The sequence below is a fragment of the Stegostoma tigrinum genome, chromosome 2 (genome assembly GCF_030684315.1).
Source record: "Stegostoma tigrinum isolate sSteTig4 chromosome 2, sSteTig4.hap1, whole genome shotgun sequence".
Classification (NCBI taxonomy): Eukaryota; Metazoa; Chordata; class Chondrichthyes; order Orectolobiformes; family Stegostomatidae; genus Stegostoma; species Stegostoma tigrinum.
In genome coordinates this window covers 113,616,927-113,631,333 of record NC_081355.1, presented here as the reverse complement: position 1 = coordinate 113,631,333, position 14,407 = coordinate 113,616,927, and the positions used below count along the sequence as shown (strand labels likewise).

Sequence of the window (14,407 nt, the reverse complement as noted above, 5' to 3'; positions counted from 1 at the left end):
CCATTTTAAAATGCTTTCTTTTAATTCCAGGCTTCAAATCAAATTGGGAAACTGAACGGCAAAATTCTACTTAATTTTTCCTTCTGTTGAAGATGTAAAATTGTTAGTTTACTTGCCTCAGCACTTTAAATAAGTTACAAGAATCCACTACAGGTGTAAACTGCGAGTCATCTGTTGGAAGCTACTTGTCATATTTTTACTTCTCATTCAGTTTCTTCTTTTATCTTTCAGGTAGCTTTGAAAAAGTTCACAAGTGATTCCTGATACTGATGCTCACATTCCTGGTGGGTGGTTTAAGCATATGAACAGTGCACTGAACCTCCAGTAATATGCAAGTCCAGACTACAGTATTCTAAATGTCGGTTTGTTGAAAAAAAAAGTCAGTCTTGTACAGTAGCATCTTCCTCTAACTTTCTGCAGTTGTCCCATCTGATGGTTCTATGCTAATGTTATGTTCAATATGCTCCCATCATGAAATTTTAACTTCTGTACATGGCTAAGCAAGCCTACTAAAATGTGGTATGAAGTTAATTTATGTGCAGTGGCTCAGGAGATGGACAACTGAACCTGTAATTTAGTTGGTTCAAACTGAGTGTTTATTTTACAAAGTAATCTCGTTACACAATAGGTTTCTGGCTTGCCATTGTGGCTGTGTCAATACTTAGTTGCAAAAGAATTATTGGCTCAGATCAATATAAAGGTATTCTTTCACAATTTGTTTTGGAAAGATGGAAAGGCTGTCCATTCTTCCCTCATAAGATTTGTGCTCTCCTCCACTGAAGGTACCCATGGTAACAGGTTCCAAACTTTTGACTCATCTAAATGAAAATAGTTCTGCAAGAAAGATTTCAAATGGGCCCAGAACAGCCCTCTGCTAGCTACAGGAATCAGAACGATCTTGTGTTATGACAAGTACTGGGTCATCTGCTTGCCCCATGCTATTGTCTTTTTTCCTGCTCTTGACTAGGTAACTGCATATTGGATTGTGTAAAATAGCATCGAGTTAGGAATGTACAGTTTTCTTTGACACATCGATTTGATTAATACAGCAGCACTGTGCATGGACTTCTTGACTTTATTACTTGGACACGATTGAGAAATTCCTTTTTCAATTATGCTACCAAATATATGGAGCTCCAAAGGCAAATTAATATGAATCAAATTCCAATAGTAAAGGACTTAACGGCTACTAGTCAGTACTCTGCTCATTTAAAAAAAAATCAAAAATGAAGTTTAAGAAGTTTCCATGGCATTGTATGGTTTCCACAATGACTGAAAAGTTGATAATACAAACTGACATAACAAATTGGTCTTCATTTTGAACAAAGTACTTTTTTCACATCAGTAGGGGGCATGATCTGTTCCTCTTTGTAGTTGTGTTTATAATTATCTCCCATACGTAAACAGGGTACAGAGTGCCTGTGATATTAAATTCAACTACAACTCTCCTGTACCAAGGTTCTAACAAGCCTCTGGGTTATTGCATTACGCTCTGCATGTTCTCTCTCAGCATGAGCTGAGAAATATACAAATGAAATTCACAGTCAAAATGTTTCTCCAGCTCAGATGCTCCTGCTTGAAGCTGTGCTGTATGTAGCGTAACACAGAAGCATTAGATGAGATCCAAGGGATGCTTTTCTTTGTGACACAATCCAAAGATCTTACAGGCTAGCAATGTCACTAAGAAATCAAATAAAAGAACAAAACCATTCTATGCCATAAACATGAGAAATATGAATCCTGAATTAAAATTATTACTAACAATAAACTGAATGCATATACAAGAAGTCAGCTGAAGAGTAGAGTGATTCAAAACAAGCTTAGCAGGTAGCTGGTATTTGCATAATTTCACTGTCAGTCTGAAATCAGGAATATTTGTTGAAAAATCTGCAGTGAAAATATGTAAACCCACTAGAGATTGGTATATAGAGTTTTGCACTCACCCTTCACCCATGTTCCTGTTGCATTGCCTGATGGCACATTATGCACATCATTGCAGCATAAGAGCAGAATTTTATTGCAGATGTAATTGTCTTAACAGGATATTGTGTACAGTGAAAATGACATTATCAGAGCAGTGGGTAGAACAATGTGGATACTAAAGTGCTGTATGATCTGTTGGAAACACCAATTTCCATACTGCTATTGGCAATCCTGTTAACCCACTGAGTAATTTTTATCATGGAAAAAAATAATGGTGGTGCTGGAGGAAGCATGCACTACGGCAATTCTACAATAGGGGACCTCAGCACTGGATGCAAACAGGAGCTGCAATTGCACATGAAGCTGGACAGTTATCAGAGGGAGCAAATAAACAAGGGCCACTTCCACCTGCAGTAGCTTGTACTGTAATACAAGGCAGCAGGTCCAGTCATAATGTGCTGCGACAGCTCTGGAAATAAATACATTTAAAAAAATACAATGATTTCAGAAATACCTAAAGTATGGTCCTTCAGTGTTTTTATTCACATCTTCTACCCACTTAGCTACATTATATTCTCTTTTGTACCATGGGTTTAAATACCTGCAGAAAGCATTGGTGAGCACAAAGAAAATGGAAGAAGAAGAAAAGAAATCTGAGATTATAGCAAAGCTTAGCAAGAGCTTCTTTCTTCAGCAAAATACAAATGAATGTGCCACATACTTCACTATGGATCTTCTCAGAAAACGGCAATGCAGACATATGTAACAATCCAGGCTACATCAAACTGTGCACAGTTCACTTAACAACAATATAGGGCCTGTTTTGTGCCCATTTAAGTTAACTTCCAGTTTTGTATAGGATGATCATTTGTGGCATTTTGCACATCATACATGATAGCATAAAACATTTAAACATTTGGTCTTCTGCTAAATTCATTGTGAAGTGTATTCATTCTGTTTAATTTGCTGATTTGTTTTAACAACAGAATATTTCAACCTTTACTTTCACTTGCAAAATACAGCACTCCTTTTAATCAGTTTAATCAAAGAAAATGACCTTGGGAGAACTGTGCCAAGACAGTTGTTATTATGTTGCAGAAAAACCTTGGAACAATAAGTTAAGAAGTCAAAACTGCAAATAATTGAGGAATATTATATCACTTTATTTTCTGCAAAAAACTGATGAACACCACTAATAGCCCCTTAAATTTGGGATTATCTATGTTAAAGACTGTATCACAATCTTCTCGCTTCGTAACTAGACAAAACACAAGATCAGCGGTTTTCCAGCTTTTCGCCAACCTCACAAGACAGCTCATTTGCTGTCAGATGGCACTTCATTACTGTGCTCTTTACACAGTGGCAGCAAAGTTCAAGTAGCACAAGGTTCTTGAACACGTGTTCTGTAGTTAGAAAACAGACATTTTGTCACATATTAGTAGACACGGTCCATTTCATCAGGTATCTGGCCCTGTCACAGTACCAAAATGGCTTTTAGCAAAGTCACACAAATGACGTCCTACGTGACTGTTTTGTAACTCCTTAGTTGAATATTGGAGTCATTGGCTAGACAGGCATTTATACCTTATCTCTGAATGCTCTTGAGAAGGTTCTGGTGAACCAGTTATCTTAAACACTGCAGTTCACAGTGGGTAGGTACTTCACAGAACTAGTAGGGAGAACGATACAGGATTTTTATGAAGTCATACCAAAGGAATGGCAAGATTATTCCAAATCAGGATATGGTGTGGTTTGGAAGGGAACCTGGAGCTTGTGGTATCCCTATGCACCTGCTGCCCCCTGTGTTGCTTGGTGGTAGAGGCTACAAGTTTGTAAGATGATGTCATAGAGTCATACAGCATGGAAACAGCTCCTTTGATCCAACCAGTCCATGCCAAATATAATCCCAAAATAAACTAGTCTCACCTGCCTACTTCTGGCCCATACCCCTCCAAACTTTTCTGAATCATGTATTTATCCAAATGTTTTTAAAACATTGTAACTGTACCCACAAAAGCACCTCGGTGAGAGTAGCTGCAGTGAATCTCGTTGATGGTATACACAGCTGTCACTGTGTGCTGGTGCTGGAGGGAATGGCTATTTTAGATGGTGAGCGAATTACGGCACATGCTAGAATCTGAACTGAAAAACAAAAAAATGCTGGAGATCACAATGGGTCAGACAGCATCCACAGAGGGAAAGCAAGCTAACATTTCGAGTCCAAATGACCTTTCATCACAGCTGACATGCAGTGGAGACGGGGGGCTGCATTTATGCAATAGTGGAGGGGGGGGAGTGGAGTGCAGAGGGAGAAAGAATGCTGATAGTTCAGATTAAGTGATCAGAATGTGAGAATGGTAGAACAATGGTGTATCTAAATGCCAGACTGGAAAGAACAGACAGTCCCACTGGAGAGGCAGGATGGGCAGACAGGGTTACAGAGAATACAACCAGTAAAGCTAAAAGAAACACAAGGAATGGGTTCTCAGTTTGAAGGTGCTGAACTCAATATTGAGCCCAGAATATTATAAAATGCCCAGCTTTAAGATGAGATGTTGTATCTCAAGTTTTTACTGTGATTTGCTGGAGCACTGCAGGATGCAGAGGACAGATGCGTGGGCATATTAAGTGACCAGTATGGCAATGTCCGGGTCATGCTTACTCATGGACCAGAGGTTTTCTGCAAATTGGTCACCCAGTCTGCGTTTGGTTTTTCCAATGTAGAGCAGGCCGTATTGGGTGCAGTGAATACAATACACAAGATTGGAGGAGGTACAGGTGAAACCCTACTTCACTTGGAAAGACCATTTAGGTCCTTGGGTGGTGAGCAGGGAGAAGGTGTAGGGGCACCTTCTTCGGTTACATTGGAAGGTGCTTTGGGAAGGGGGATGTGAGGGAGGGGAGGGGGTGCGGTGATATTGATGGTCATGGAATAGACTAGGGTGTCCCAGAGAGAACATTCCCTGTGACAGGCAGACAGGGGAACGAGAGGAAGACGTATTTTGCCATGTTTTCACTAACCTTCTGGGCTATTAAGTTCAACAGTTTCAAATTGTGAAACTATTCCTTCACTTTCTTTTAGCTTCACAGTTTGTATTCTCTGTCACCATGTCCTCCTTCCCCTTCCTCCACGCTGTTCTTTCCAAACTGGCAGTTAGACACACCATTGTCCTGCTATTCTCACATTCCAACCACTTAATCTGAACTATCTACACCCTTTCCACTCCTGTACTCCAACACTCCCCCTATACTATTGCATAAATGCTACCCCCTCTACACCTCACTTTAGCTCTGATGAAGAGTTATCTAGACTGGAAAAGTTAGCTTACTTTCTCTCCAGGGTTGCTGCTTGACTTGCTGTGATCTCCAGCATTTTTTGTTTTCAATTTAAGCTGGTGAATTGAGCTTCTTGAGTGTTGCTCCAGCTGCTTTCATCCAGGCAACTGAAAAAGAGGTAAATCTCCTTTCTCAATCTAACTGACATATTTGTAGCCTTTGACAGGGTTGTTCAGAGTTATCTTCCAACACATCTCCACTGTCATCCATTTGAATGGGGCTGTACTCATTTGCTGCCATTTTCAAGTTTCCAATGGCAGCAAGAGATTACTACATGTCATCTTTTCCTATTCAATCACCCTTACCTCTGGTCCCACTAAGGGTTCTCTTTGGCCACTTCCTAAATTTCTCATCCACATGTTATTCCTCAGCAACAGCGCTACCTATTGATTTAGGACTCAGTTCCACATCATTACCACCTCACCTGACTCCTACATTGTCTCTGAATAATCAGACTGCTTACCTGACATCTTGGCAAGATTTAACTAGTGGAGTGCCACAGGGATCAGTGCTGGGGCCTCAGCTATCTACAATCTTTATCAATGATTTGGACGAAGGACTGAATGTGCAGTTGTTAAATTCACTGATGGTACAATAATAGTTGGGTGATTAATAGTTGTGAAGAGGACGTAAGGAGTCAGCAGATGTATATAGATAGGTTAAGCAAAAATTTGGCAGATGAACTGTAATGCGGCAAGATCCGAACTCCACGCTGGCAGGAATAGAAAAGTGGCATATTATTTAATTGGACAGAGAATTAAAATCTCTGAGTTGCAGAGATATCTCAGTGTCTTATTAATATGCAGATACAGGAAGTGATTGGGAAAGCAAATGGGCTTTTGTCTGTTAATGCAAGAGAACTGGAATAAAACAGTTGGGGTTTTTAACAATTTTAGCTATAAATGGCACAGGTGAGAGCACACTTAGTGTACTTTGTACAGTTTTGATTGCCTTTTTAAGTACATAATTGGTTGACAAGCAGTGCAGAGAATGCTTGTTTGTTGCAATTCTGAGATAAGTGTGCTAATTTAAAGGGCTACGGAGATAGGACTGGAGAATGCGACCAGCTGGGTAGCTCCTTCAGGGACTGGTACAGACTTGTTGGGCCAAATGGCTTCCTTCTGTCCTATAAAATTCAATGATACTGTCTTTTGAGGAAAATTTGAACGGCTTGATGGTGAATCCACTGGAGTTTAGAAGAGTTGGAAGAGCTTAGAGAATCAAATATAATCCTAAAGATACTTGGCAGGGTGAATGCTGAAAGAACATTTATTCTTCTGGGAGAGATTTTATCTAGGAGGCACCATTTAAAACTAAGGCATCTCACATTAATTCAGAGATTAGGAGGTTTATTTTTCTCTCAATATAACAGTCTGTGGAGCACCATTTAAAACTAAGGCATCTCACATTAATTCAGAGATTAGGAGGTTTATTTTTCTCTCAATATAACAGTCTGTGGAGCTAACTTCACCAAAGAACAGTGGAGGCAGGGTCACTGAATATTTTAAAAGCTGAATTAGACAGATTCTTGACTAACAAGGGAACCAAAGCACATTGAAAATAGGCAAGAAAGTGGACTCAAAATCAGATCAGCTTTGATCTTACTAAGCAGTGGAACAGCTTGAAGGGTGGACAGGAAGTGAGCTACTTGATGTACTCACCACTAAATTCCTAACCTCTGACCCTACTGTGATTCACATGTTGGCATCTATTTGTCATTGGATGAGCATAAATTTCCTCTAATTATTTAATTGGAAGAACAAAGCCATTGTCTTCATTCCATCCTGTAAACACCATCTCTCTAGCAACTGAGGCTCAATAAGATCATTTACAACCCTGATGCCAATATCTACCCATTGAGATGAGTTACTTATCTGGGCCATCACTAAAACTAGCTTTAATCAATGCCACAATGTTACCTCACCATATGCTGAAACCATCATTTATGCCAAGGTTACTTTAAATTTTATATCCTTCATTAATTTGCGGTCATCCAAAACACTGTTGACCTTGTCTTTACTTTCACCAAGCACCAGTGACCATCAGGTCAGTCTCGCTGATGTATATTAACTCTCTTGAGTTCTGAAGAAGTCAGATTAAACTCAAAATATTAACACTGTTTCTCTCTCCACAGACATTGACCGACCTGCCAAGTTTCTTGAGTATTTTCTATGTTTGTTTCCAGCACCCACAGTGTATTACATTTATTAGTATATTAGCCTCAATTTTAAAATCCTCATATTTGTATTTTTTGTATTTCTCCATGATCTTGGCCTTCCTTTCTTTGTTATCACCTCTACCTCCACAACACTACTTCATCCAAGATGGACTGCACCCCAGAGTTCTGAAGGAGATAGCTGAGGAAATTGGTGGGGGAGGGGTTCATTAGTGGTGATCTTTCAGGAATCAGTGAATCAGAGATGGTCCCAGAGGACTTGAAAATGGCTTCCTGTTTAAGAAGGAAGGGAGACAGGGTACAGGAAATTATAGGTAACAAGGTGTACTGCTGGATGAACACAGCAGGCCAAGCAACATCATAGGAGCAGAAAAGCCAATGTTTCGGGCTCTGAAGAAGGGTCTAGGCCCAAAACGTCAGCTTTCCTGCTCCTATGATGCTGTATGGCCTGCTATGTTCATCCAGCTCTACACCTTGTTATTTCAGATTCTCCATCATTTGCAGTTCTTACTATCTCTACAGGAAACAATACATTGGTTAGCCTGAGCATGGTCAGTGGGAAGATTTTAGAGACTGTGGAATAGATTTCATAGAACGTCTACAGTGTGGAAGCAGGCTATTCAGTCCACCAAGTCCACACTGACCTTTTGAACAGCATCCCACCCAGGACCACCTACTATCCTGTCCCTGAATTTCCTATGGCAAAACCACCCAGACTGCACAATCCTCGACACTATAGGTAATTTAGCACAGCCAATCAACTGTGGGAGGAAACTGGCGCATCTGGAGGAAACCCAAACAGACGCAGGGAGAATGTGTAAACTCCGCACAGACAGGCACTCTAGGCTGTAATTGAACTCAGTTCCCAGGTGTTGTGAGGCAGCAGTGCTAACTACTGAACCACCATCCCACCCCTTAAAGAAAATACATCAAGCCCTTGATAGTGCATGGTCAAATAGGGCTGAGTCAGCTTCATCATTGGGAGATCATGGCTAAGAATTCTGTTAGAATTCTTTGAGGAGGTAATGAATCAGGTCGACAAAGGAGAGCCAGTGGATGTGACTTATTTGGATTTTCAGAAGGTCTTTGGCAAGTTGCTGGAGAAGATGCTGGTAACGAAGTTAAGTATCCATGGTGATAATGGAAACTGCAGATGCTGGAGAATCTAAGATAACAAAGAGTGGAGCTGGATGAACACAGCAGGCCAAGCAGCATCTCAGGAGCACAAAAGCTGACGTTTTGGGCCTAGACCCTTCATCAGAGAGGGGGATGGGGAGAGGGAACTGGAATAAATAGGGAGAGAGGGGGAGGCGGACTGAAGATGGGCAGAAAACAAGATAGGTAGAGAGGAGAATCCAAGATAATAAAATGTGAGGCTGGATGAACACAGCAGGCCCAGCAGCATCCCAGGAGCACCTGGGGTGCTGCTGGGCCTGCTGTGTTCATCCAGCCTCATATTTTATTATCTTGGATTCTCCAGCATCTGCAGTTCCCATTATCTCAGGTAGAGAGGAGAATATAGGTGAGGAGGTAGGGAGGGGATAGGTCAGTCCAGGGAAGACGGACAGGTCAAGGAGGTGGGATGAGGTTAGTAGGTAGGAAATGGAGGTGTGGCTTGAGGTGGGAGGAAGGGATGGGTGAGAGGAAGAACTGGTTAGGGAAGCGGAGAAGGCTGGGCTGGTTTTGGGATGCAGTGGGGGAAGGGGAAGAACTGGGCTGGTTTTGGGATGCGGTGGGGGAAGGGGAGATTTTGAAGCTGGTGAAGTCCACATTGATACCATTGGGCTGCAGGGTTCCCAAGCGGAATATGAGTTGCTGTTCTTGCAAACTTCGGGTGGCATCATTGTGGCACTGCAGGAGGCCCATGATGGACATGTCTTCTGAGGAATGGGAGGGGGAGTTAAAATGGTTCGCAACTGGGAGGTGCAGTTGTTTGTTGCGAACCGAGCGGAGGTGTTCTGCAAAGCGGTCCCCAAGCCTCCGCTTGGGTTCCCCAATGTAGAGGGAGCTACGCCGGGTACAATGGATACAATATACCACATTGGCAGACATGCAGGTGAACATCTGCTTGATATGGAAGGTCATCTTGGGGCCTGGGATAGGGGTGAGGGAGGAGGTGTGGGGGCAAGTGTAGCACTTCCTGCGGTTGCAGGGGAAGGTGCCGGGTGTGGTGGGGTTGGAGGGCAGTGTGGAGCGGACAAGGGAGTCGCGGAGAGAGTGGTCTCTCTGGAAGGCAGACAAGGGTGGGAATCGAAAAATGGCTTGGGTGGTGGGGTCGGATTGTAGATGGCGGAAGTGTCGGAGGATGATGCGTTGTATCCGGAGGTTGGTGGGGTGGTATGTGAGAACGAGGGGGATCATCTGGGGGCGGTTGTGGCGAGGGCGGGGTGTGAGGAATGTGTTGCGGGAAATGCAGGAGACGCGGTCAAGGGCGTTCTCGACCACTGTGGGGGGAAAGTTGCAGTCCTGGAAGAACGTGGACATCTGGGATGTGCGGGAGTGGAATGCCTCATCCTGGGAGCAGATGTGGCAGAGGAATTGGGAACAGGGGATGGAATTTTTGCAGGAGGGTGGGTGGGAGGAGGTGTATTCTAGGTAGCTGTGGGAGTCAGCGGGCTTGAAATGGACATCAGTTTCTAGCTGGTTACCTGAGATGGAGACTGAGAGGTCCAGGAAGGTGAGGGATGTGTTGGAGATGGCCCTGGTGAACTTGAGGTTGGGGTGGAAGGTGTTAGTGAAGTGGATGAACTGTTGGTGAAGTGGATGAAGTGGACTTCACAAACTTCAAAATCTCCCGTTCCCCCACTGCATCCCAAAACCAGCCCAGTTCTTCCCCTCCCCCCACTGCATCACACAACCAGCCCAGCTCGACCCCTCCCCCCCACTGCATCCCAAATCCAGCCCAGCCTGTCTCCGTTTCCCTAACCTGTTCTTCCACTCACCCATCCCTTCCTCCCACCTCAAGCCGCACCTCCATTTCATACCTACCACCTCATCCCGCCTCCTTGACCTGTCCATCTTCCCTGGACTGACCTATCGCCTCCCTACCTCCTCACCTATACTCTCCTCTCTACCTATCTTGTTTTCTGTCCATCTTCGGTCCACCTCCCCCTCTCTCCCTATTTATTCCAGTTCCCTCTCCCCATCCTTCTCTCTGATGAAGGGTCTAGGCCTGAAAAGTCAGCTATTGTGCTCCTGAGATGCTGCTTGGCCTGCTGTGTTCATCTAGCCTCACATTTTATTATCCACACTTTGTTATCTTATTAAGTATCCATGGTGTTCGGAGCAAGATACTGCCATGGATAGAGAATTGGCTGACTGGCAGAAGGCAGTAAGTGGGGATAAAGGGGTCTTTTTCAGGATGGCATCTAGTGACTAGTGGGGTTCCAAAGGGGTCACACAACTGCTGTGTTGGTGAGCAACTATTCACAACACTATTCACAATTATCCGCTTTATTCATTAACGATCTGGACAAACAAACTGAGGGAATTTTGCTAAGATTGCAGATATGTAGTGCTGAGGAAGTGGGGAGGCTGCAGGAAGACTTGGATTGGCTAGGAGAGCGGGCAAAGAAGTGACAGAAAGAAAACAACGTGTGAAAGTGTGAGGTTATGCACTTTAGTCGGCAAAGTAGAGGAGCAGACTATTTCCTAAATGCAGAAAAGCTTCAGAAAACTGAAGCACAAAGGGACTTAGGAGCAAGTCCAAGTTCTGGATTCTCTTAAGGTTAGCATGTGAGTTTCAGTTGGCAATTAAGAAGGCATTCATTTCAAGAGGGCTAGAATCCAACAGCAGGGATATAATGCTGATGCTGCATAAGGCTTTTGTCAGGCCGTTTTTGGATAATTATGAACAGTTTTGAGCCCCGTATCTAAGGAAGGATATGCTGACACTGGTGGAGTCCAGAGGAGGTTTACAAGAATGATTCTGGGCATGAAGGGATTGTCATATGAGGAGCACTTAAAGACTCTGGGTGTATGCTTGATGGAGTTTAGAGGATGACAGAAACTCATTGAAAGTTACAGAATATTGACAGGCCTGGTTTCAGTGGAAATGGAGGAGATGTTTCCACTAGTAGGAAGGACTATGAACTGAGGGCACAGCCTCAGAGTGAAGGGTCGACCCTTTAGAACCAAGATGAGGAGGAATTTCTTCAGCCAGAGGGTGGTGAATCTGTGGAACACATTGCTGCAGAAGGCTGCAAAGGCCATGTTTCTGAGTGTATTTAAGACAAAGAAAGATTGGTACTTTATTAGTAAGGGGATCAAGGGTTACAGGCAGAAGGCAGGACAGTGGGGTTCAAAAATGCATCAGCCATGATCGAATGGCTGAGGTGACTAGATGGGCCATGTTTGCCTAATTCTGCTCCTATATCTTACGGTCTTTTTCTCTGCATTCTTTCAATTCTTGCACCTTGAGAGTCTTCGATTTTAATTGTTCCATTATTGAGGCATATCCCTACCAAGCTACCAAGACCATAAGCTCTAGAATTTTTATCTTAAACATCTCTGACTCTCTCCCCTTCTTCCTTACTTTAAAACACTCCATAAAAGTTGTGTCATTGATCAATATTTTGGTCATCTTCCCTAGTATCTTTGTAGGAGGCTCAATGTTACATTTTGCTAAATATGCTCCTGTGAAGCAGCTTGGCACATTTTATTAATACTAAAGATACTATGTAAATAATTGTGGTTGTTGTTGCTGTTAGCATACTGACAATTTACATAATTATTAGTTGCTGCTATTTAACCAGGATTATTTCTCAGACTGACAGTACAGATATGATTGATATGAAGCATTAACAATTTTAAAATGCATGAAACTAGTATGCAAAACTCCGTGGTGCCAACAATTGTCATAGTGCAAAATAGCAAGACAAAGGCAAATATTTATGGTGCAAAATAATGCAATTATTATTTCACTGAAATAATAATGAAATGCTGCTCATAAGTAACCGTAACTTATGGGGCCACAAATGGTCTTTCAAAATAAAATACTGGTCCAGAAGTTGGATTGCATCTGCAATGGTGTGAGATCTAGGCAAAGAGTGTGCTGCAAGTGGAAACAGACCTGCAAACTGTCTTACTAGTTTTAGACCAATGGTAAGCTTTGATGGGGACTTAGAGAGAAAATAAGGACGAGGGTAAATACAGGCCATTTAGTTCCACATTCAGGCAGGTTAAATTAATTTTTAATATAAGTTTGATAGCAGCCTCCAGCGATATGTTTATAAAATGTTGGTTTGACTGTTGGACACTTGACAAACAGGACCATTGGACACTTGCCACAACGGATGACTAGTCTGCAACCACAAGCATATAAAGTTCTCATACAGATGTCAAGCCCTGGTATCCAACGATGAAAGATATAATGTAAATTTCAGACAGGGCACCCTAATCAGTGCAATTCCAAAAAACAGGCACTCAAATCTTAAGGTTGCTGTGTTTTGGAAATAACTACAAAATACAGAATCAAACACAACATTGCATTATAAAACAACCTCATTTGCAGTGTTAGAGGCTTCAACAGTAATATATGCATCATTGTATCATTACTTAAACTGCAAAAGTACATCAAACGTAAGCAGTATTACAGCATTTACAATAATAAATATTAACTGAGATCAAAGCTTCTTACTCCGAAGCAGTGCTTTAAGACAATAATACCCATTACTGAAAAGCCATGTCTTTCAAATATCTGGCAGTCCATTAAGATTTTAGAACTGTTAATTTTCAACTCAGAAAGGATTATTTAGCCAACTAGTGAAAATCTGAAGGATTCAACAGTTTGGTCAGAGCTTAAAGACAAAATTATTAATTAAGAATATATCGCCAATGAGAGTCTCCACATATCATGGACCAAGTCCGAATGAAACATCATGGTCAAACGAATCTACCCAGTATAGATAAATTATTTATTGCTCATTGGTTTACATGATAATTAAATGAAATTAAACACATTTAAATACTAATGAAAGCCATCAACATTATAAACCAGATCAAAACTTTATCCAGTATATCTGGTCTCAAAGAATTTCACACACTGCTTGTGTATGTGCACTTTAAACTTACTCTCAAAGCAAGGTTTGGGAGTAAAACAGTGCGGAGAGAGAAAGAGGTTCAGCTGTGTGCTTGTTTGAGCATGAAGTGTCCATGCAGCAGCTTTTCAATGCTAGTTGCTGGAGTGTCTGCAATTCTGTGCAAGTCACGGAAGTCTGTGCCTCCAGAGTGCTCTGCCAGTGTACTGGAGGGATACCATGATGTTTGGGAAGGGAGGGCAGGGGTTGACAAATGTTAGATGTCAATGTCTGTGAGTGAGGATTGCCTTCAGCTAAAGCTCATGGATTGCAGTTTCATTGTACAGAACGCACGAACAAGGAATCACTCAGCCCCATGGCCTTTCAAACCTGTTCTGCCATTTGATAAGATCTTAAACTCAAATCTACACTTCTGTATATCCTGAAAATATTTCATCCCCATGGTAATTAAAAATCCATCTACCTCTGCCTTAAAAATATTTGAAGATTCTGCATCCACTGCCTTCAGAGGAAGGGCATTCCAAAGACTCCAAACCGTCGGACAGAAATATTTTTCCTTCAATTCTGTCTGAAATAGGCATCCCCTTATCTTCAAACTATGATCTCTAATTTTAGATTCTAACACAAGTGAGGTCTTTCAGAGCAAGAAGCAAGCTGAAATCGCTAAATACCTGCTCTCATTTTAATGATGTGTTTTCATTTGACGAGTTTTATTAGAAAGTTGAATATTAATGAGGCAAGTCAAGACTTTCATAACTTGAGCATTTATCAAGCAATAATCCCCCTTAACTGGCAATTTATCACTGCCTAGTGAAAATCTCACTTCACCAATTGCCAAAAATGTAAAAACATGGAGTTCATGTTTCTTCATGCTCCATGCTCCTGATGTCAAGATGGATCTCACTGAGATTCCTTTCAATTCTCCCACAAATCA

General features: G+C 42.0%; 1 protein-coding gene across 7 annotated transcripts in view; it reads right to left on the bottom strand.

The window, feature by feature from the left end:
• adam22 (ADAM metallopeptidase domain 22) overlaps positions 1–14,407 on the bottom strand; it is a 339,135-nt gene that overhangs the window by 16,552 nt on the left and 308,176 nt on the right. For 2 of the 7 annotated variants that reach the window (XM_048555033.2, XM_048555063.2), the window contains 2 exons: positions 2,438–2,524; positions 1,944–1,970 (listed from right to left, as the gene is read on the bottom strand). The exons of 2 other annotated variants lie outside the window; for them this stretch is intronic. In XM_048555033.2, the coding sequence (XP_048410990.1) occupies positions 1,944–1,970; positions 2,438–2,524 (114 nt within the window). The remainder of the gene's footprint in view (positions 1–1,943; positions 1,971–2,437; positions 2,525–14,407) is intronic. 3 more of the 7 variants (XM_048555043.2, XM_048555083.2, XM_048555053.2) reach the window with 2 other exon arrangements.